At 43.0% G+C, this 21805-nt stretch overlaps 2 protein-coding genes and 1 long non-coding RNA gene across 7 annotated transcripts; 1 reads left to right on the forward strand and 2 right to left on the reverse strand.

Moving 5' to 3' along the window:
• The first annotated feature begins 6062 nt into the window (after nt 1–6062).
• Nucleotides 6063–7936, forward strand: LOC125713052 (uncharacterized). The gene is made up of 3 exons (XR_007383454.1): nt 6063–6622; nt 7565–7662; nt 7836–7936. It is a non-coding gene; the product is annotated as an uncharacterized LOC125713052 (long non-coding RNA).
• A 740-nt stretch (nt 7937–8676) lies between these two features.
• On the reverse strand, nt 8677–17725 carry sparta (spartin a). 5 transcript variants are annotated; one of them, XM_048983844.1, is made up of 8 exons: nt 17607–17725; nt 16426–17102; nt 13015–13209; nt 12191–12299; nt 11902–12084; nt 10659–10814; nt 9143–9233; nt 8677–8985 (listed from the first exon to the last, which is right to left on the reverse strand). In XM_048983844.1, the coding sequence occupies exons 2-8, from the start codon at nt 17053–17055 to the stop codon at nt 8925–8927; spliced, it is 1425 nt and encodes a 474-aa protein (XP_048839801.1). In that variant the 5' UTR covers nt 17056–17102; nt 17607–17725; the 3' UTR covers nt 8677–8924. The 5 variants fall into 5 exon arrangements, with proteins under 5 accessions (XP_048839801.1, XP_048839804.1, XP_048839807.1 ...); XM_048983847.1 differs by having other exon boundaries at nt 16426–17056; nt 17607–17641; XM_048983850.1 differs by lacking the exon at nt 17607–17725 and adding an exon at nt 17415–17596 and having other exon boundaries at nt 16426–16839.
• An 810-nt stretch (nt 17726–18535) lies between these two features.
• ccna1 (cyclin A1) lies at nt 18536–21401 on the reverse strand. Its single transcript, XM_048984653.1, has 9 exons — nt 21238–21401; nt 20866–21062; nt 20555–20786; nt 20198–20313; nt 19695–19918; nt 19419–19623; nt 19216–19329; nt 19016–19149; nt 18536–18949 (listed from the first exon to the last, which is right to left on the reverse strand). The coding sequence occupies exons 2-9, from the start codon at nt 21043–21045 to the stop codon at nt 18898–18900; spliced, it is 1257 nt and encodes a 418-aa protein (XP_048840610.1). The 5' UTR covers nt 21046–21062; nt 21238–21401; the 3' UTR covers nt 18536–18897.
• Between the last annotated feature and the right edge of the window lie 404 nt (nt 21402–21805).

The following is a 21805-nucleotide window of genomic DNA, read 5'->3' on the forward strand; positions in this document are numbered from 1 at the left end:
CTCAGACTGTATTGCTGTGAAATGACAGAAGGAAATGAATAGATATTAATAATAAACATTTGCCGTTTGTCCATGTTGCTTGTCAGTCGCTGTGGGAATGTCGCGTAAGTTCCCTGTATACTGTACACTGGCAAGAAAAATCTTGCTTTTCCTCATGCCTTGAATTAAATTGTCAGCAATGAAAAGGAGGAATGAAATAACAAAAAATAAAGGGCACTTTCAGAACTGAGGCAGGCAGTCAACAGACAGAGAAAAAAAACGTCAAATGTGTTGACCTACTTCCCCCCCCCCCCCGCCCCGATAGTGCTATCTGGTCTTCCTGATGTTTGTATTATGACACAGGCTGGAAATCTCCAAGCATTCTGACAGAGATTACAGGCAGCGTGCCACCAGTTACTCTCTGCAAACGGGTCTCCGGTGAGGCGTATCTAAGCAACAGAAATACGAAACCATTTTTATATGTATCATTTGGGGCGACCCCCCTCCAATCTGCCCCGACAGTATAAATGAATTCAGGACCTCATTCTTCCATTCTCACCTCCAAAGCCGCCCTACCATGTTAACGTCTGTGCCAAATGGTTTAAGTGTTCAGTCCACCTCGCTCATAATTCTTCAACAAACATCACAGCAACTGCTACTAGGCATTCAGCCCTACACTGTGTAGTGCCGGACATGTCCTGTCGGGGGTGCACATTGTTGCCAGCCATTTCTCATATCACAGGGAAGGTACTTTTGTATATATTCACATTACTCATTATGACGGCAGTGTTGGCTCCATGTCTTTCAAAATCGGGATGGAAGTTCGCCAGCGATTCAGAGTACGATACACATTTTCCATGAGGCTTTACCTAAGACATTTGCTGATTGTTTGCCTGAATAGCTAAATGTGAAGTCCTGTGATGGGTTGGACCTGCTACTCCACTGTGTCCCCTACCGTGGGCCCTGTGGGCTCTAGGCTCACCACAACCCTGTACTGGGTAAGCAGATGGATGGATGGATTGATGAATGTTGAGATTTTTTGCTACCTGGAATTTTGTCATTATATTCACTAGAAAAGACAACTAAACATATTTCCCTGAGCTAACAGTGTAAGAACGGCCTTCTCACTAATTTCCATAACCATGGAAAGAGGTAATTTGCTAAAAGGAAAATCAAAATCCTTTATATAAGACAAAAACAGGTACAGTAGTTTGCTTAATGTGATTAGATCAGCATGTTAGTTTTGCAGCTGGATTCTGTATGACGGACATCACAATAAAACTATTAAAAACGATTACAACTTAGGAAATTTTTACATACTGTTGTCTAAATAGCTTCTTAGAAGAACCCACACATTATAACACCAGGAGTAAAGGGGATATAATGTATGAGCAGAGGTAGAGATTTCAGGTCCAGAAAGTACAAATCCAGACCAAGATTTTGTTTCAACCGACCAATTGAGTTCTCTGTGACTGTGACTCTCTTTATGCTCAACTGGTTGGTTGAAACAAAATCTTGGTCTGGATTTGTACTCTCTGGACCTGAAATTTCCACCTCTGTGTATGAGAATGGATATTCTGCTTTTATTGCCATATTCAAGGATTTAAAAGTGTAAGTGGTGTAGATATGTAGTCAGAAAATTATGCAATTACTGTCAGACTGTGACACAGATCAATGTGATTGTGGGAAATGATTCTGACAAGAGGAATGACATTTGGAAGCAGGGGGTTGTGCTCAACACACACAGTGAATCTGTCAGCTTGGCGATGTGGGAACATTTAGGCCTTTTTCAGGTGTCACTGTAGTGCATTTCGCTTCTGGTAAAGACCCCTAAATCCCTGGTGAATATTCACTGACATTCATAAGTGCATAAATATAAAAAGAGTTTCCAAGCACTACGGAGCACAGATTCACTGGTTTTGACAGTTAAATTTTAGGCGAAATCAGATAACCTAGATTTTAGATAATGAATATCAAAAATAAACACTATAAAATGCTTAATTTATCATAAGTGCTATTTACATTTGTTACTGAAAAAGGTGAAAATCAGAAGAAAAAAAGATTTTAAAATACACAGTTACTGCCAGTGAAATGTTTTTCAAAACCCTGTATTTTAACATTTTGGTTAAACTTTACATTGGCAAGGAACACAGCCATAGTAAGTAACCTGTCAGAATGATTCTAAGAAAAAAGGAAGATGAAGGAGAGGTGCACATGATCACCTGATCTTTGCCTTGAATTGATTTGGGTTGATATGCCATTTACAATTGAATTCTTCTGTGACTGTTTATGAATGTATAAGATGGACAATGAACGTGCACGACCGGAAGAGGATCTAGGATATTAAGGAGCTGATCTCTGTAGCCATTCAGTTCTGCAGGGGTTTTAGATACTCAGTTGCTTAAATGTAGGATTGGTCTTTGGTGACTTGCTTCCAGGGGAGCTGAACGTCTACTGAAAGGAATCTCCTCCACGCCAAGGCTTTCTGTGCTGTTTTGGGAACCTTATCTCTGACATCTCCAAGCTAATTTTGCTGGTCCGGAAATTCTGCAAGAGGCAATAATTGCTTTAAAAAGGGATGCTGGACGACCCAAAGCACGCACACTACTTATAAAATCATGTCAGTCTTTATAGCCAGGAAGCTTTTTACTCACAAGGCACAACCACTTGCGAAACAGCAGCATTATGGGAACCCCGGAGTCTGGTTTGCTGGTGACACAGTTAGGGATTCTGCTTCAGACATGGGAGACCTCCCCTAATCTCCCCCTGGGTGGTCCCTACGAAATGAGACCTTATGATTGGCAGCACCAGTACAGTGTTGCATTATAGCAAAGTGATTTTAAGGGTGAAAATTAACATGCGACGTGCTCAAAAATCCTGTGAGACTTGCAAAAGTGCACAGATGTGAAAAAGCTTTAATTGTTGCCCAATTGTTGATTGAGAATACGGGATGTGTAAAAGAGTGAAAGAATGAAATCATGAAACATTTTGGTCTACGTGGGGCGGTGCTGGAGAAGTGAAACTGCATTTACAGCTTGTGGCCAGCAGAGGGATTACATTCACAGCTGGGCTTTGCAGGGCATCAAAACAGCATTGCTAAACTTAAAAAAAAAAAAATCAAAAGAATTGCAGTGAGAGTGTGTTGATTATGTAGAGATTCCGGAGGGATTCACATAGGACAGTTATGGGAGGCTTTTCTGAGACCAGCAGGCTCTGTGATGAAAGTAAGATGAAAGTAAGACAACATTTAATGGTTATAAATTTCTGTGACATAGTCATCAGTCTCAGTTTCCAACAGCAGGATAGAGTCATAATGTGTCTAGATATTGGGTGAAACTACAACCATCTGGTACTTAAGCAGAAACCTCTGCCAGATGGACCTACAGGATGAACGCACTATGTGGTACACAGGAGTATAAAAACAATGTTTTTGACATCACTTCCTGTTCCTTCAATTGATATCAGCAGATTCAGTCACTAGAATTAAAAATCTGGGCCTCCTTTTGTGCTAAAATAGCCTGAATGATAATGGCAATGGCGTTATGTGTGCCTGTAATGATCATGTAATTTTACTACCCAGGTATCTGCCTGATCGGTGACAAAACAATTTGGGTGGGGAAGGAAGACCCGTTATTTTACCACAGAGCTACGTGCTTGCAGTGTGTATCTTCAAGTAATGCCACAGTAAGCTTCTAACTGAGAATGTTCAGAGTATCCTGAACACAAGTATTTTCTTCTGCAGCTGAACACTGGCAAAAGCTCAGAGGAGCGAGATGTAGACCCTGGGGAGACCTGGCACTTTGCCTAGACACCAAATCCAATTTGCGTGATCGATTACCAAGCACTACCAAGTGTGACAGGATTTTTATTTCTGCACAGCACACAACAGCATCCCGTTAAACTAACACATGCAATTAAAATCTGATGAAGCATAACACCCTTCACTGCAGGGGGGAAACCTGGATTAAAATTAATTCGCCACAGTTACAAGGCAGAGATAGTCTGGCATCTACCTGTTGCCACTGCATAGCAATAGATTGATTTGCAGCCTCTGAGCCAGTGTTTAATACCCACTGGGTAACTTAGTTATGAAACTCACTGCAAAGTCATGAATGACAAATACTGCACAAAGGCACCTTAAAGCGATGATTTTGACAATCCCTCATTTGTAATCAGATTTTGGATTAGTATATTTAAATTTTTTAATACATAAATTACACAGCCAATATGAGCCCATGTCATTTGTCACTTCATTACATAATAGTATATTTTTCCTTTTTCTTATAATAAGATGTTAGGAGTACAGTTAAGCTCTGTGGTGAAACAGATTCAGTGTGTCAGAGCCACACGTAAGGGCTGAATGACCAAAATATAATACGCTATATAAATGACCTCTCCTTCCCACCTCCCCCGCATATGGAGCATAAAAGAGAGAAATGATTTATTTCCTTCAGTGTTTTCACTTTGGTAGCCGCTCTGCTCCAGGTTTCGTCCTCAGCCCTCTTCCCAACAAACAGAATCTGCCGCCCACTCGTTACTCAGTCTAGGGTCGCTTAGGAGGAAAGACTAGAAATAAAGACATATTTCAGATTTTAAAAAACGCTACTGAGTGAAAACAAACGCAGAGGGATTTTTTTTTTTTAAGCGTAATTTGTTGCTTTGTGGCTTAGGGGACACAGAGTGATGTGCACAGAGTAAAATTTTAACGTGCATAAATCTGAAGACGAATATCAAAAATAAAAATATAGCAGGAAGTAGTGTCACAAATATTACATGCTTTATTTTTATTTTATGGAACGTGAAATAAATTTCCTCGCACATCCATATACGTTCTAGCGTAGAGAGTGTGACTAAAACAGCTTTACATATGTAGGGGCCTGAGAGGGTGAGCTGAAATGGCTGATCTATTACATAAATGTACCATCGTCCTCCGCTGGGGTGATGTGTGACTCCATGGGTTTGGGTTCTTCGGTGTCTGGAAGGTTCCTAGTTCCATAGCCAGCAGATTAATCATATAACTGCGAGGCCTTTGCTGTTTAAGGTCTGAGGAACCTTCATTCACACCGACTGAACAAGCACTTACAGCATGTACGGTTATCCAAGCAAGGTCAACGTTTTACACCACAAACCCACAGAACCCACAACGTTCCCACTATGGAAGAAACATTGCAAGGCTGTTATTGAGAGGAGGCTAAACTGGTAAGTTCTACAAGAGGAAGGTCTGCTTCTTCTGCACGATGTCCAGAATCTCACAAGGCCTCCTTCAGAACCTTTGAGATAATACCTCTTTCCATACTAGCTACCATCAACCGCCAACGAGGCTAAATGCTCACTGTCTGTATGTAGCGTTAACATCTCAAATTTAAAAATTAAAAACAAACAAATAAATAAACAATCCCTCTACAAACCTAACTGCCTGCATTTCCCCCTAACTCCCATTTAAATCTTGCCGCATCATGTTCCGCTGTCGGACAGTCACAAGGTGTCAATTTGCGTGCCAGGAAAATCCACCACTTTTGTGTTGTATTATGAAACGCATTACCTTTGCATAACCTTCTTTTTTTTTGTTTTGGTGCAGCTTGTTATAGTAAGCGTGGACTCAAAAGCCAAAATTTACAATATTAGGCTATATCGCTAACATCAGAAAGAATAATAGACATGTAATACCTGGACACCATCTGGGTAGCTTCAGATTTACTATTAACGTTCATCTGGGGTAAGTGACCTGGTGCAATAGGGGATGAGGAGAGGAAATAAGATATAGGGCATGATGTTCTGCTCCCATTTAGATGTAAACAAAGTGGGTGACAATATCAGCCTCCCAGTCAGTCGCTCTTTGTCAGCTGGTTCTACATGCTGCTATTTTCGCTGTTTAGCTGGCTGAGAAGGTGCCTCAGAGGGTCCTGACAATGCATTAATTAAAATGGATTAAAAAGCAGGCAACATGAGCCCAGTTCCCATCCCTCCTGTCCCCACTGGGTTTTTAAACCAGTAATGTATACATATATCGCCTTTATAATTCTCCTGCCCGGGTGACATGTGATCGGTTTTCAGCCACACCTGCATTTCCCTTGCTTTCCTATTACATTGTTACATTGAATCTAATTCCTCGCTGTAACGTCAACACTTAATTAGTGGGAGGCCAGACAATATTTGCTAAATTCATTGGTTATGACAACCAAGTAATTATATTTCTTTTATAAAGCTAAATAAAACTCACTACTAGCAGGCAGCAGTAAAGATGTATGGAAATCAACCTCAGATTTATGTGAAGACGAGAGAATAAAATAAAATACACAAATAAACACACACAACAGAGTTAATCACCCTTGCTCCTCCACAAACACATTTTGTTCAACAGCAGTGTGAGCAGTATCAACAGCTGTCATTAGAAAATAAAATCGGCTTTATTTAATTTTGGAGATGAGCAAAGCTTCCACCCTCCGTATAAGGCGGGTAGGAAATTCGTGAACTTCCGGAATATCCTCGGAAGTTGTCGGGCTGAGTGACAACTTTGAAAAGAACCGCGTACAATTCTGGCAGGAGGGGACCGAGACTTCAGGGCTTGGAAAGGAGACAAAAGTAATGGATTTAATGACCGAAGAGACCAGAGATGCATATAAGACAATAGCAGAATTACTAGGTATGAAAGGCACGAAGTAACCTATAAAAACGACCTTAGGCTGCAAGGCGATATAAGCAATGGATAGAAGTGCACTTCTCAGTATTTAGTAACTGGAAGCTAATAATTTTTTACGGTGCAATCCAAATACGTTTAAATAAAAGTTACAATTCTTAGATATCGATGTGGCGAGTGCGCATATGGATGAGGTAGCATGTTAAGGATGTTTAGTAAAATGCTCCGATGCAGCCTGGGTTGCCAACTCCCGCATCTGGTGTGATATGATTTCAGACGCTCACGCCAGATATCTAACGGCAAATCTATATTATTCCGTTTGAAAACCTAACATCAAAAGCGTTGAGGTAGTTTGCTAATCCTATAAACTATTTACAATGTAATATAACTGTTACATACAGGTAAACGCATGTGTGTGCAGAATCTCATGCCAGCCAGCTGATGAAAGTTGGCAAACGTCGTTAATGTCAGCGTATAATTTGCCGGTGTTCTGACAAGTTGAGCTACCTATCGAGACGTACTATCGAGCCTTTGCGCATGTGCAGTTCCACCGTTTTGGTATTAGGGTTAGGCTTTAGGGGGTTGGGTTGGGGTTTTAGGGTTTTTTTGGGGGTTAGGGTTAGGGCTATCGATTAGCACTACGGTAGCTCAACTCGACAGAACACCGTCCATAAAAACGGGGTTTCTAGAACTACAATCTTTCAGACGTCAGTAGATGTGCATAGCGGTATCGTGACACTAGGTGGTGCTATTTACCTACAAACCTGGATTATGCACGAACTTTCGTTATGGCTGTACTCTCTTAGACAAAAGCGTGTAACATATATTTCTGTCGAGTACGGTGTGGAGCGTTATAACATTTATAATTCGTATTGTTTTCCTAGACAAAAACAGTTTAAAACTATTTGTTGTTTGCGTGTATAATTTCTTACATCATGTCTGTCAAAGAGCAACTCGCACAAGAAGCAAGCAGACTTGAAGAACATCAGAAGAAGCTGACCGAGCACAATCAAGCCCTCGGCGATCTTAACAAGGCCTTTAATGAGGTATATGCATGAATTTCCCTCAGCACACCGAGTAGTATTTATTGACAAGCAATAAAATGTCATCAGAATTAAGAAAGACATAATGAACTAACAGAACCAAGCGTTAAGTTGTGGTCCAGCTTAGATGTACCGACAACGCTGTGTGTACTCAACCTGTTTGTGATGCTTTACAGAGCCAGTCCAGACTGAAGCGCCTGGCGATGATTAAGTGTGGCAGCCATCTACTGAACCTTTAAATGTCTTTGCTCACACAAATAAAGCTCATTTGCTTCCATGTTCTCTGTCATTTTTTTCCTCAGGTTTCCTCCAGGTTTTCACTGTTTTCATATCCATATGAGTATATTGAATATCACGTGACATTAAAGGAATGTGTCATGATGCACACAAAACAGGCTTGTTAAACCTTGAAACTCTTTACTAGCCCAGCTGACAAAACAACACGAGTGAAGCGTTATTTGACCATTTATACATTTTGGGCAGCAGCTGACATTGCAGAGTGTCTCTGGAAATACGATCCCTCATTTACTCTCCACTGGTCTGTTAGACCAGCTTCCCAGACCAGGATCAGACAGAGGATGGATGGATGGATAGGTGGTTTGTTAGTCTGGACTTACTTTACCGAGTAAGCTGAAAGTATGAGAATTTCATGAGAGTATCATGGAATTTAAGGCTAGTTGCACTCTTCCCCTTCAAATATGGGAATTATACAGTGCACTAAGATATGTATTACATAAACACACATGGAACAATACAAGGCATGAAGAAAAAACTGCTATCTCCTACAAGGGCACAGGCCTCCTGTGATACCTGCAGTTTTTTTTTTTTTTTTTTTTTTTTTTAAATAAAAGTCTCCAAATCCAGGTGGTCGAAACTGACAGCAGCAGCAGCACCACTACTGACTGTGCTGTCAGTGTCCTGGCTGGACCCCATCCCAAGCCTGAACGGCAAATAGTTAAATATGACACATAAGGCAACCAGGAAGGGAGAGACCTAAATGAGAAAGGTGACCACGGAGCAGACGAGCAAGTGGATAGTACATCGGCGTTGATGGTTTTGGGTTTATCAATAAATTTCAGGGGAAAAAAAAAAATCACATTCCAGCTGAACTGAGATAAGTGGAATTTAAAAAAGCAGCAGGTGTCTGCAGTTATGGAAAGGAAAGCGGAGACACACAAAAGCAGTTATGAAGTTTATTAACAGAAGGTGCCCCCCACCACCTCACCCAGACAGGAAAGAGACCCAACACATCCCTCATGCAGCTATTAATCCTTTACAGGTTTGGTGTTGCAAGGAGGGTCTAGTATGTTTTCTATACCCCTAAACCTGAAAAGGAAAAAAAGAACCTGATTATTTTCCTTCGATAGTAGAAAAAAAAAACTTCAATAATTCACAAGGTAAAGAAACAACTATTCCTCAAGAGGAAAGTACATAAAAACAGAAACACATAACCTATGCGCCCTTGGAGAGAGTAAATGCATACTTATGCTTCACGGTGGAGACGGTCTCTGACGCCACGCTCTTGCCGATATTAGTCGACGCCAGTTCCAGTCCGGACCACACGGTTGCAAGTCCTGTGGGAGCCACATTATTGGCTTGTTTAAAAAAAAAACACACAAAAACCAGTCCCACAGACAAGACAGCGAAGGTGTGCAGTTTCTCACTCCTGCAAGAGAAATGGACCAAGGAGTCTGTAAAACCACCTCTGTAAATCGTCTGATAAACACCACCATTACCCCCATTTGAAAAACACAGTGCATGCCTTAAAATGATAACCGCTCAGTGGCACTTATTCCCACTGCAATGCAGTGCTTTACGAGGCTGGTGCCGAGCCACATTAAGGGCATCATTGCTGCCTGCATCCCCTCCAGTTTGCCTTCTGCCACAATAGGTCCTCTGAGGATGCTGTATTCCTTGCACTCTACACCACTATAGTCCACTTGCATAACAGTCCATATGCGAGGCTATTGTTTACGCAGCTCTAGATCCTACCCATCCTCACTGGCAAACCCCAACACATGCATGTCGGCAGGGAAAACCCCTGATCTTTAACACCGGTAATCCCCAGGGCAGTGTGCCAAGCCCCTTACTGATTCCCTGTACGCATGATTGTGTGACCAGACACAACTCCATCATCAAGCTCATTGGCATCACTATCATATACCCAATCAACAATGAGACTGCCTACCAAGAGGGGGTAAAGTTCCCCAAAGCAGCATTCAAACAACAAGCTCTCTCTGAATGTCAACAAGTCAACAGGAGGCAGGTACCCATCCCATCTACATTGGAGGACTGTAGCTTTAAATCCCCCCGAGTGGCCCCTAGAGCCGACGGTAAGTGGTCACAGCTCACTGCAGCCGCTGTGCAGACGACTCATCAGCAGCCGTACTTCCTCAGGCCTCAAAGGAAGGCGTGAATGTGACCAACAGTCCCCAGAAACATCCACAGGCGCACCGTGAGGTCTGTCCTAATGCTGGCATGGCAACCGCACAAGGCCACGAAGAACTATGTAACGTGGTGAAAGCAGCAGAGCATCAGCGGCCCCTGCGCTTGTCACTGTTCACTGCTCAGCCTACAGGCACTTATACCCAAGCTGGCACAATGACAGCTGCATGCCCCAGATTTAGCATCGTTTTAGACAAAAGCATCTGCTAACATTCATGTAAATATAAGACGATTTAAACAGCAATGACTGCACTTTCATAATGATGCTACTAAATGACAAAGGTCACTTAATCTACTGCTGCAGTCACCACTTTCTTTTCACTTGTTCATCTTGCACATAATACTAATTATACGTGTTCATTGTTCACTCTCATTCACTGTTCCCTGTACATGTATTGTCATGAATCATCCAAGGGAGAATTTCACTATATGGAACATGTGACAATAAGACTTTGAATTAAACTTGATGGTAGAACTACAGCTGATCGCCTTCAGTTTCACGGTCTGATTATCCTGGAAATGGCCGATGTTTTGCTTGGAATTCTTCTCCATACCTTGCATCCCGCTGGCCGCCACCTTCATCGCGCCGTCGACGTTGAAGTGCCCGTTCCCGGTCTTCAGGGATCCTGGCACCAGCTTGCTGCCGTGCTTCTTAACGTGTGGTGCCAGCTCCCTGCCCATGCAGCTGGCCACTGTGCAGACCCCGCCCACTGCAATGGCACATGGGCAGCTGTGACATCACTAAGTCTCACCCACTGCAGTAACATCAGACGTTAAACAGTTTTTCAGTTTGAAAATTATATCTACATTGACAAGGAAGGAGCTTAGTCCACATTGAAAATGAAGCAGTGGAGATTTATTGCAAGCCCAGAAAAGGGATTTAGTAACGCTATATGCCCGGAGCCTGGACGCATACCCCAAAGAGCTCGCTGCAGAAATCCACAACAGAAACTTAAAGAGGCAGAAAATGCCTTTAAGCAGCCATCCAAGTTCAAGGAAAGGACAGACGGATGAGATCGCCAGACAGAGACGTCTTTGTGATGATACTCCACACAGGAGAGATTAGAGGCTGATTTTCTCACTCTGCAATTTCAGCCGACGTCTCAGATATGTGGAATCATCATCAACAGCCGTAATAATAAAATAGTTTCCGTCACTGGTTATGTCCACTCTGCAGTCCCCCAGTAAATAAGCCGGTTATGTCCACTCTGCAGTCCCCCAGTAAATAAGCCGGTTATGTCCACTCTGCAGTCCCCCAGTAAATAAGCCGGTTATGTCCACTCTGCAGTCCCCCAGTAAATAAGCCGGTTATGTCCACTCTGCAGTCCCCCAGTAAATAAGCCGGTTATGTCCACTCTGCAGTCCCCCAGTAAATAAGCCGGTTATGTCCACTCTGCAGTCCCCCAGTAAATAAGCCGGTTATGTCCACTCTGCTGTCCCCCAGTAAATAAGCCGGTTATGTCCACTCTGCAGTCCCCCAGTAAATAAGCCGGTTATGTCCACTCTGCAGTCCCCCAGTAAATAAGCCGGTTATGTCCACTCTGCAGTCCCCCAGTAAATAAGCCGGTTATGTCCACTCTGCAGTCCCCCAGTAAATAAGCCGGTTATGTCCACTCTGCAGTCCCCCAGTAAATAAGCCGGTTATGTCCACTCTGCAGTCCCCCAGTAAATAAGCTGTATCATAATGACCCATTATAATCAAAGTGTTACGTAATCAAATAAGTAAAGGTAGTCATTTCACAGAATCATTAACGACGACCCACACACCCATACCGGGCTGCAGCAATTGCTTCTCACCTAAGTACTGGCTCACTTTGACGGCCCCCCCCGTGGCCTGCTTGGCGACCTGGAAGCCTCTGGCCACACTGGCAGGGGCGTCCTCTGGGGTGATATGCTCCCTCAGCTTGGACGCCCCCTTCTGGATGGCCATCTCTGTGTACTCTGCTCCTTTCACCAGGCCCCAGCTCAGCCATGAAGCTCCTGTGCAGATACAAAACCAAAGATACTGAAGAAGATTAGATTCTGGTTTGCAGGGTCTTCCTGAAGGGAGGGTGCAGGTCTGGGGGGGGGGGGGGTGCAGGGTCACCTGTCAGAATTCCATGGGACACCTTCTCACTCCACTCTGGCAGTATCTTCTCCTCCTCATCCTCCTCCTCCTCCTCCTGCACACCCACAGCCTTCTGCAGGTCTGGTGCCTGAAGGTAACATGCTTGTGTCTGAGCAGGAATCCTGTTCTACTTTCCTTGCACAAAGCTACTCAACCTGAACTGCTTCAGTGAACTATCCAGCTGTATAAATAGGTATGGTTTGGATTAATGTAAGCCAAGTGCAAAGATTATAAACATCTGTATGATACGTGAATCCAAGAAACATGTTCACCGGCAGTAACTGTATCATATGCAAAAGAAATAAAATTTTGAGAAAATAAACAATGCTAACTTGTACAGACTCCATACATTTGTCATATTAAATTGAAATCTTCTGTTTGTTCCAGCTGGAATAAGGGCAGAACTTCACTGCTCAGACTGGCACTCTAGTAGCCGTAGTCCATACTATGGACACCACAATGCCATTTCATTTGACTGAAGTGGCCAAGTTTTGACTCCACCCAGCATCAAGGTGCTCTCTGCTCAGCTAAAAGCAGCCTTAGTCTTACATAAAATCAAATAGCCTTCTTCCTTAATACTTCTCAATGTCCCTCAAATGCCTTAGCTTAATGACGAGATTTATAAAAAAAAAAAAAGACCATAACTACAAGAATTACAGGTAACTGTAGCAGATCTAGATGAGGGCTTAATGAAACCTGCGATCTGTAACCTGGATACTGGATTCATTCAACCCCAGAGGTGGCTGAGCATTACCTAGTTTTGCAAACAAGTCCTACCCCCCCCCCCCATACCTCCTACTGACCTGGACTCTTAGGTCTGTCAGTTCTGAAAGTTGGTCTCGAAGCATCTTGCGGTCTGAGTCGGGCAACTCCGAGGACAGCACCACACCCACGTAAGACCCCGGAGTGACAGTCGATGTGTCCGGGAACATGAACAGGCCAGAGCTGCACTGCAGCACGGGGGTGTCTACAGACACGTCGTAAATCCAGTCACACACCTATAAAAACACACTTACATTTCACATATTGCTTGGCTGCGTTTACATGAATCCCAATATCCATTCATTATCCAGTCATGTCTGAAAAACTCCTGAGCCCATCCCAGTCAATAGATGCGAAGGTATATCTTTAATAGAAGGCCAGTTCATCAGTTCAACAGTCGCCACATACACACCAGTACATAGACAGAGCTGGAAAAAAGTGCTGGATACAGGCACCTGAAAACTAGACAGCTGCCTAAGGCCAGGTTGGCGTAAGGGGTCCCAGACAAAGTCACAAAAAAAATTAGGGCTGTCAATCAATTAAAAATAAATAAATAAATAAAATCGCAATGAATTAATCGCGATTAATCATGATTAAAAACTTCAAGACTAAAGCTTGTTATATTGCATTTTTAAATGTAAAATGAATTGCCAGATTAATGTAGAATAATCACAAAGGATGCATATTTCAAATATAACAATCAACAGTATGAAAAAAAGTATGAAATCTCTTGCAACCATTTTTATGATTTATATTGTTGCCCCATAATGCACCGATGTTGCTAATCACATGAATTGTATTAAAATAAAAATGTTCGTTGTTTTAAATAATCGTGACAATTAACATGTTAATTTTGACAGCTATACAACAGTATGTGTTACACAATCTCATCTCTACCTATAAGCAGAACAGGCAGCTGCCTGGGGTCCCTGAATTACCTGCGTTATGGCGAAATGATCATAAATTTTCTTGGTAGGGGGGCCTCCCAAGTAAAGCTTTGCTTATGGCCCCTGAAAAGGCAGAGTGGGCCCTAACTACATCACTGCATATAGATACACTATTTTTCATCCAGCCAATCAGCATTAAAATTGTAGGTTGGACTAATGACAATAAAAGCCCATGTCTCACTTAAGCTCTTTTCAAACGTTTCTGTCCAGAACTGGCTCCCTTTATTTATGCGCTAAACTTTTCCTGCCAAATGAGACTTCGTACAGCTTTGGAAACAAAAATGCTGGTGCTTTGGTGGTTTGTTCAGATGGGCCGGCTAGTGGGTCATCCCCTGTGAGCCAGCAACACCATGAAGTTAAACAGACCTAAAGGCAGCCAGGCACGCTGCCCACTGGCTCAGCGTGTCCAAACTGCCAAATTGCTTTGGCTACAGTTGCCAACAAAACAGCAACTGTCGCAAGGGCACTGGTGCCCAGGGGCCGATTCATCGGAATGGGACAGGGAATGTGCAGGGTGGTGCTGAGGGGCGGAGCCTAGCGAACACAACGGAATAACAGTGTCATCAGCACCATCCTATGTGTCAGCGAATTAAGCTCTCAGAAACAGGCAGCATCCAAAATTACAGCACCAGGGCTAAATCCACACCAGAGCTCCTGCATTTCAAGGCAAATAGAATAATAATAATATTAATAATAATATCAAAACAGGAAAAATAAGACCCAACAGCAAAGCTGAGTGTAACCTGTAAATTTCCAGCTCAATTATATGGTCCCAGAATCCATCTCCGGCCACTAAGCTCCGGATTTCGACCAGGAGACAGACAAGTGGCACAGACCTCAAACCTCAAATCCTGCGCTGATGGTTTTCCCCTTTGTGACTTTCCACAGTGCTGCAGATTTACCTTTTTTGAAATCCCTCTCTGCAATACAATTTAAAGCCTTTAAACCAGAAGCTGAATTAAGATCAATTATTTTTATATAAAAGATATTCTGCCTAAATGAATTGTTTGCCCTGTATAGTTTTTCATTAAAAAATATTCCTTTTAACTGCTGTTTTGTCAAATGTGTTCTGAGTGCACACCTTAAATGAGGCCTTGAAGGTAACTTTATAGTCACCCAAGCCATGTATTTGGGCATCAAATCCCATCTCCCTGCTCCCCGCAATCCCGAAAGGCTTTCCACTGTTGCAATAGCAAAACAAAATTACTGGCAGCCGGGACAATATCCCCTTCCAATACACCACCCCACTGTTATACAGGCAAAACAACGACAGAAAATGTTAAGCCCAAACATATTACTGTAACTGGTCAGCAAGCAAATGGCGCACCATCAATAAAAATCAGAATGAAAGAATGGTATAAGGACTCTAGACTTTCCTACCTCCTGACACTCTGTCGTCAGGGAGATAAGAAAAGTCCATCATAGGAAAAAGATTCCTGCTAGAGATGTTGTGAAACTATCAGGTCAGCAGAGTTGTCAGTGGTGGGGTCTTATTAGAAAACACCAACATAGCCTGTAATCCAAAAGAATACGGTACTGCGACCCTTAGAGACAAAGAGCGTTCAAATCAATGTTCTGGAGAGGATCTGCCCTGGTTCGCCCATCCACTCCATCCAATCTCGCGGAGATGATGGGACGAACACGATATCAGCCCACAGGTGACTCCTGAGACTGCTGATGCAATGAGGTATGGATCAAAGTCCAACCAAAGACGACAACATGACAGGACTCGATAGCTCCTCAGGTCGATCGCCCCTGACGTACAGATGGTGAAATATATGGGAATGGAGAATGCTGGAGAAGCTCACAGGATGCAAAAGAAAAAAAAAAGAAAAAAAAAAGAGTGGACTGTATTGTATTAAAACTGGAAATGACATTTCATATGTCAACACATATTTGAAGATCAGTATCATGTCAACCCATAAACTCTACTAGGCTGCTTTGAAGAGTATTAATCTTTCTTTAATTTCTTGCCTGTTATGTGTATTTTATATTAAAAAAAATTAAGTATACATTTCATATTATATACCTTATATATTTTATATATTTTTACATTCTTATATTTTTTATTCACATTTTTACTATGTATATTATGTACAACAGCAATTATTATTCCTACAACTTCTTAAGGTATTGACTATTTGCACAGCATCCATAGATGTACTCTCTACCTCCACAATCCTTCACTGCTATTATTGTATGTATTATTGAATGTATTTGAGCTACTGGATGCCTAAATTTCCTTTGGGATAAAGTATGTATTTATGCATCTAGCTATATGTATTATGCAATTCTTTGTTGGCTTTTTACTTAAAACTGTTGGACAATTATGTATTTGTACCAAATTCAGGCTACCACAAAACAATAAATGTCCACAAAACTCCACTACAGCATATAGCATGTGAGCAATATGCTACCCAAATGAGAACCACTTCCTGATCCACTAAGAGACCCACCTCTCAAGAACAGCATCCACCTCCTGTTATCCACACCTTCATCACGTACCTGCAGGATGGATGGTGAACCTCTGGAGGCAGCATCTGAGACCTGCTTGCTACGCCGAATGATGCGTAGGTGACCTGGGCAGGAAGGGGCACTGACCTCCCCATTGGGAGTGACGAAGTATATCTGCACCCCCTTCGGGATGAAGAGGAGTTCCTGACCATCCCGGACCAGAGACCGAGAGGAGGCAGGCGAGTCAAGGTCCGTATTTCCAACTAGAGTCTGCTGACCCTCGTTGTTTCCACAGGAAATGGTGAGGTGCGCATCCACAGCCTGGGGAGTGTAAGCTGGTGGTTCCCTTGCAGCCCCTCCTGTAGCTCCCTCGTTCGAGGACAGTTTGGAGGGAGATGTCGTAGACTCCATCACAGCCGGGCGGGTGGAAAGGCTGTTCAAAGATGCCTTGGTCTTGTTCTGCGTCTGTCGAGCAGAGTACCCAACAGGGCCTTTACACTCTGCTCCTACACAAGGCCCTCCCAGTTTCTGTGTCCCTCTCGCATGGAGCTCTGGTGCTCTGCCACACTGCAAACTGTCAGTCTGCTTCTCAACTTCATTTTGGAACTTGCAGGCCTTCTCAAAGACCTCCCTTATCGCCTGCACCCTGTCTGAATCAGTATGAGGCTCTGTGTTCTCCATTCTGGGAGGGTTGGCGGTATGAGATAATTTGTAATCACTTAATACCCCTGGAAAAGTCAATGTAACGATTAAAAAGTAAAACAGTGAATAAGAAGGGAAAAAAGTATCTTCTGTTTCATTAAGAATTTGCAATATAAGACTGAGGACCGTCAAGTTCCTATTTAAAGCATAATTTGCGTAACTATATTGTTTAAAAAATAATCCCAAACAGACCGAAGATTTACTTTCCTCATATAAACAAACATCGCCTTGAATGGCTGCAACAACAAACACAGCATTTACGGCGAGTGTGTCGCTCTAATTGTCTTTTTTTTTAAATACCCAGAAGCAGGTTCGACTCAATCTCATTAAACACTTACCTACGAACCACAAAACCTGTTTAATTACTCTTGCTCCTTACGTGACGATGTTGGATGACAGACTAGTACGCCATTCAAGTAATCTTTTTAAATTGCCATAGTATCGCCCGACAATGTTTTTCCTGCTTAATGACTTTCCTACTTCACCCAAACATCAAATCACGGTATATGCATGCAATAGACTTAACTTACCGTCACATCCCCAATTGTTGGCGAAGCTATTAAACCTAAACGATCATTCGCCCTTACACGGTGAATGGCTGATTTAAAACACAGCAAACTGCTAGAGGTGATGCATTGTCACATGATCTTAGTGCCAAACAGCAAAACCGTGCAGCTAGGAGCGTGAGCTGCCCCCTCCCATTATTGCAGAAAGCATGCATGCATACCTGTAGCGCATGCAAGCGACTCTCCCAGCTTAACTGGCCGGCGAGTAGCAACTAATTTATAAAGGATACAAGGGCTTTGTATACAATTGCCCAAGAGTAAAAAGATGTTAGGAAATTTCTTTAAACTTGCTCGAGTCAGAACACTCTGAAGACTGGGGCAGAAATCAATGTTGCGATTTTACCCCGATATAAGGTTCGTTTTATGAACGAATTCTGTCGAATACCAGCCATTTAAGGCTATACTCTCAGAAGAGTTTTTTGTTTTTTTTTTAAAAAGTCTGCATCTTTGTTACTGGAATTTTTACCTGAAGGGTTTGCCAATTGTACTCTGAACTGCAGGTAGTACCTTTTAAAAGCTACAGAAATGGACACTGAGGAAAGTATGTGTCATGGATAGTATATTAATGCTCTTGTGCCTTTTGGATGTTCCTCAAAAGTCCATTTTTGCAACTTAAAAAGGTACAATTACAAGGGTACAGACCCAATTACAAGTTCACCCTTTGAGTGTAGTGTATAAGAATTTGGAATTCAGTACTATTGTCATTACACCCTTCTGACATCTTGAAGATAATGCAGGTAGTATCAATGTAACTCTTGAAACTTTGAGAATTTCAGTCACAGCACCTGAATAACAGTAGTTGAGGATGTGTGAAGTGGATCACAATCATTCATGCAATGCATAGATTCCTGGGGAGGGGTTGGAAATAAAAATCACACAGCCTTGGCCTAAACTCTTGGTAACTTGCGTCATTTTAATCGGTCATAAAAATGAATTACAGCACCCAAGACGATCTCACATGGCAGAGAAGTATCCTGAAGTCGTTCCATCAAGTATGGAATCAGTCCCATAGCCATATGATCATAGGAGACATTCAAAAAGACAGGGATACAATCCCTACAAGGGGCAAGTCACTTAAAATTTTATTGTTCACTTGATAGCCTCCTATAGGAACTATCAGAGATAAACAGAAGATTAAAATTAGTTTAAAAACATTTCATAAACCCACATTTGCCTCTGCAGTTTATAGCTGGAGCCTCATCTGAAGAAGTAAGCGCTCTGATGTTAATCTACTGGAAGTAAAAGCCTAGCAGCATCAGTGGAGGGGAAGAGACGTCGGTGGAGGGACCAGAGCCACACTGCAATACCTGCAGAGAGAAACCAGTCAGCTTTGATTCATTATGCAGGAAACCATTAAAGCAGACAATACTTACTTTGAACTCCTGTATTTTTCTTGGACAGCCTGTTGGGGTCTGCTGCCAGCATCCAGGTACAGCTTGTGCAGTTCTTTCAAGCAGGGCAAGATGTCCACCAGTGTGTAGCCAGTGAAGGCACGTAGAGTATCAGGCTGTTGAGACAGGAGTGTTACATGCCACTGTAGTTATACAGTGGCTCTACAGGAGCTCAAGCTTACCCAAAGAGTCTTGTTGATCGTGTAGTTCCCAAGACTGTAGGCTGCAGCAGCAACCTTTGAGGGGATGTACTGCAGGAAAGGGTCAGCTTCCAGCAGGCTCAGTTCAGCTAGATACTGGGGGGGGGGGGAAGAATTTTACCTGGTCTAAAAGGCATAAAAATTTTAGAGGATGTACCTCATGCTCCAAGAAGCATCTTAATTACCAGGGCAAGGTTTTCAGTCTTACTGCAGACAGGATCTACAGTGAGGAACTGCCTTAGGAACTGGTGAGCTGTTGGCACCGTCAGGTCAAATGCCAAGACGTTCAGGAGCAGCTGCTCCATTCTCAGTAGCTGCTTCTTGGAGTAGGTGTCATCAGTTACATATACAAGCTCATCCACATCTGGCGGATAGATCTCTTCATATTTCCTGCAAGCAGGAAACTGCCATTTAGGACATAGAAGGCCACAGTGGCCAGACAAGCAAGCTCATGTACTCACGCAGCAACAAGAATGGCTGCAGCTCCCACTAGCTGAAGCTTCTCTCTATGGACAGACATACAGGACAGGAAGCGGTCCAGGTAGTTCACAGTCAGATGAAGGGTCTCTGTACAGAGCTTGTATTCTTCTCCAACGTCAGCCAGCCAGTCCACCAGGATCACCCTCATCGAGTTGGTGATGTCTGGTTGCTTCTTCATGTAGCCAGTCTTGGGTCTGTGTTTCACCTACATAAAAACAGCACTCAACTAGGAATGGGGAGAAAGCCACCCTCCAGCATGTAATCTAGCATTTAGAATGGGGGTGTCAAACTCCAGTCTTGGAGGGCCAGAGCACTACACATTTTGCCCTCCCCCCATTAACAAACTCCTTGTGCTAATTATCACACAGCTCAAGTTGAATTATTTGTGGTGGAACAGGGAAATAGCCAAGCTACACAGGGCTGGAGTCCTCCCAGGACTTTTGACAACCCCCCCCCACCCCACTTTGATTTAGACGACACGCACTTCACTTTGTCGCAGATACACATGGATATCCTCTGAATACTCTGTAACCGCAAAGAAGTCTTGCGATGTCACGTCATCCTCTGGCTGAGATCGCATAGAGGCATCCAGACAGGATCCTGTGCAAAAACCACACAGTTAGGCCATTGACAAGAGTTAGTCTGCCAATTTATTCCTTATTTTAGAAGTCCCTCCAGGGTAAAAAAGAAAAAAGTGTACATTCATTTGAACCACAGTTGCATCTCATCTGTCACTATATGCACGTTTGTCCATGCACAATGTTATCATCACTGCATGTACAATAGAAGTCTTGCAGGGATCAATCAATTCCAGGTGAAAGCATTTTGAGGCACACTATACCTGAACTAAGGTCCAAGAAGAGGCAGAAGTCTTTATGCTGCAGAGCAGCACGGTCTTCATCTATCAACTGAGATTGTGGCACCCCCAAAGTGCTGGTGACTGGAAGGATGTCACTTGGCTCATCCACATAAATGTCAAAACTTGAATTGGAGAGGCAGGTGGGTAAAGTAGTTGTCTGGACTGAAGGAAATGCATCATCAAAACCTGGCCTTCTCTTTAGTTGTGGGTCGCCCTAGAATACAAAGAAAGGCCAATAACCACGGTTATTTTTACTTATCTAATTAACAGGCAGCAGACGCGCGCACACACACCTGACCAGACGATCTGCTATGCAGCTCGTTGTCATTCAACACGCCCAGCACGGTCCTCTCCCTTGTTTTTGAGGCGAATGGCAAACGAGGAGCGTTAATCCTGTTGGGTTCACCCTGTTGGGTAGTTACGTTCTCCTGGCCATACCGGCTTGCAGCAGTGATAAAGCGACCACGATTCATGTTTCCCCAACGAGCAGCTATAGAAGTAAAACATACCACAGCAGCTCACAGTACAGATCCGTTAATCAAACTTACACTCGTGAGCCTCAAAACATAACTACGATTGCGTCAAAATATGTGCAATTTAAAAACCGCTAACCAACAAAATACAACCGAACAAATAAGGCAAACTTCGAAGAAAAACACGCTTGCCTTTTTTTTCGCGTGTGATCGATAAGCTGCACTCCTTCGAAACTACAAAATCAGCAAATTTCCAAACCCCGTGATAGCGAAGGAGCGCCTCTAGCGGTATATATGGGCCTCCCGCATCCGCTTTGACTCCGATGTCGCACGGATCACCTGGGCCAGTTGTTTCCGATCTCAGCTGATGCGGATTCATTAATCTAGAAAAAAAAGTGCCTTTCGCTCGCGCCGCTTCATAGGGCGGCCAATCAGAGCCGACAAACAACATCGCGTGCGCGGTCTCTATGCCAACGGACGAAGCTATAATAACCGCGAACATCGGCGGACAAAGTAGAAACCGGAGTCAATTAAATATGGAAATATGTCCGACCCCCGACCTTTAAATAGAAATAATACAGATAGTGTAAATGTAATATTCATCCTAATGCTGTTAAAGGAAAGGCATTTAGCCTGACTGTTTACTAAATTCCCGCTCTCTAGTTTTCCCCTTTTTAATAGAATTGTTGGTCTAATGAATAAAGTTAATGTTTCTCTGGCGAAATCTGACGATTCTTATGAGTAGACTGAAACGGAGCAC

Source organism: Brienomyrus brachyistius, chromosome 18 (assembly GCF_023856365.1).
Source record: "Brienomyrus brachyistius isolate T26 chromosome 18, BBRACH_0.4, whole genome shotgun sequence".
Lineage (NCBI taxonomy): Eukaryota > Metazoa > Chordata > Actinopteri > Osteoglossiformes > Mormyridae > Brienomyrus > Brienomyrus brachyistius.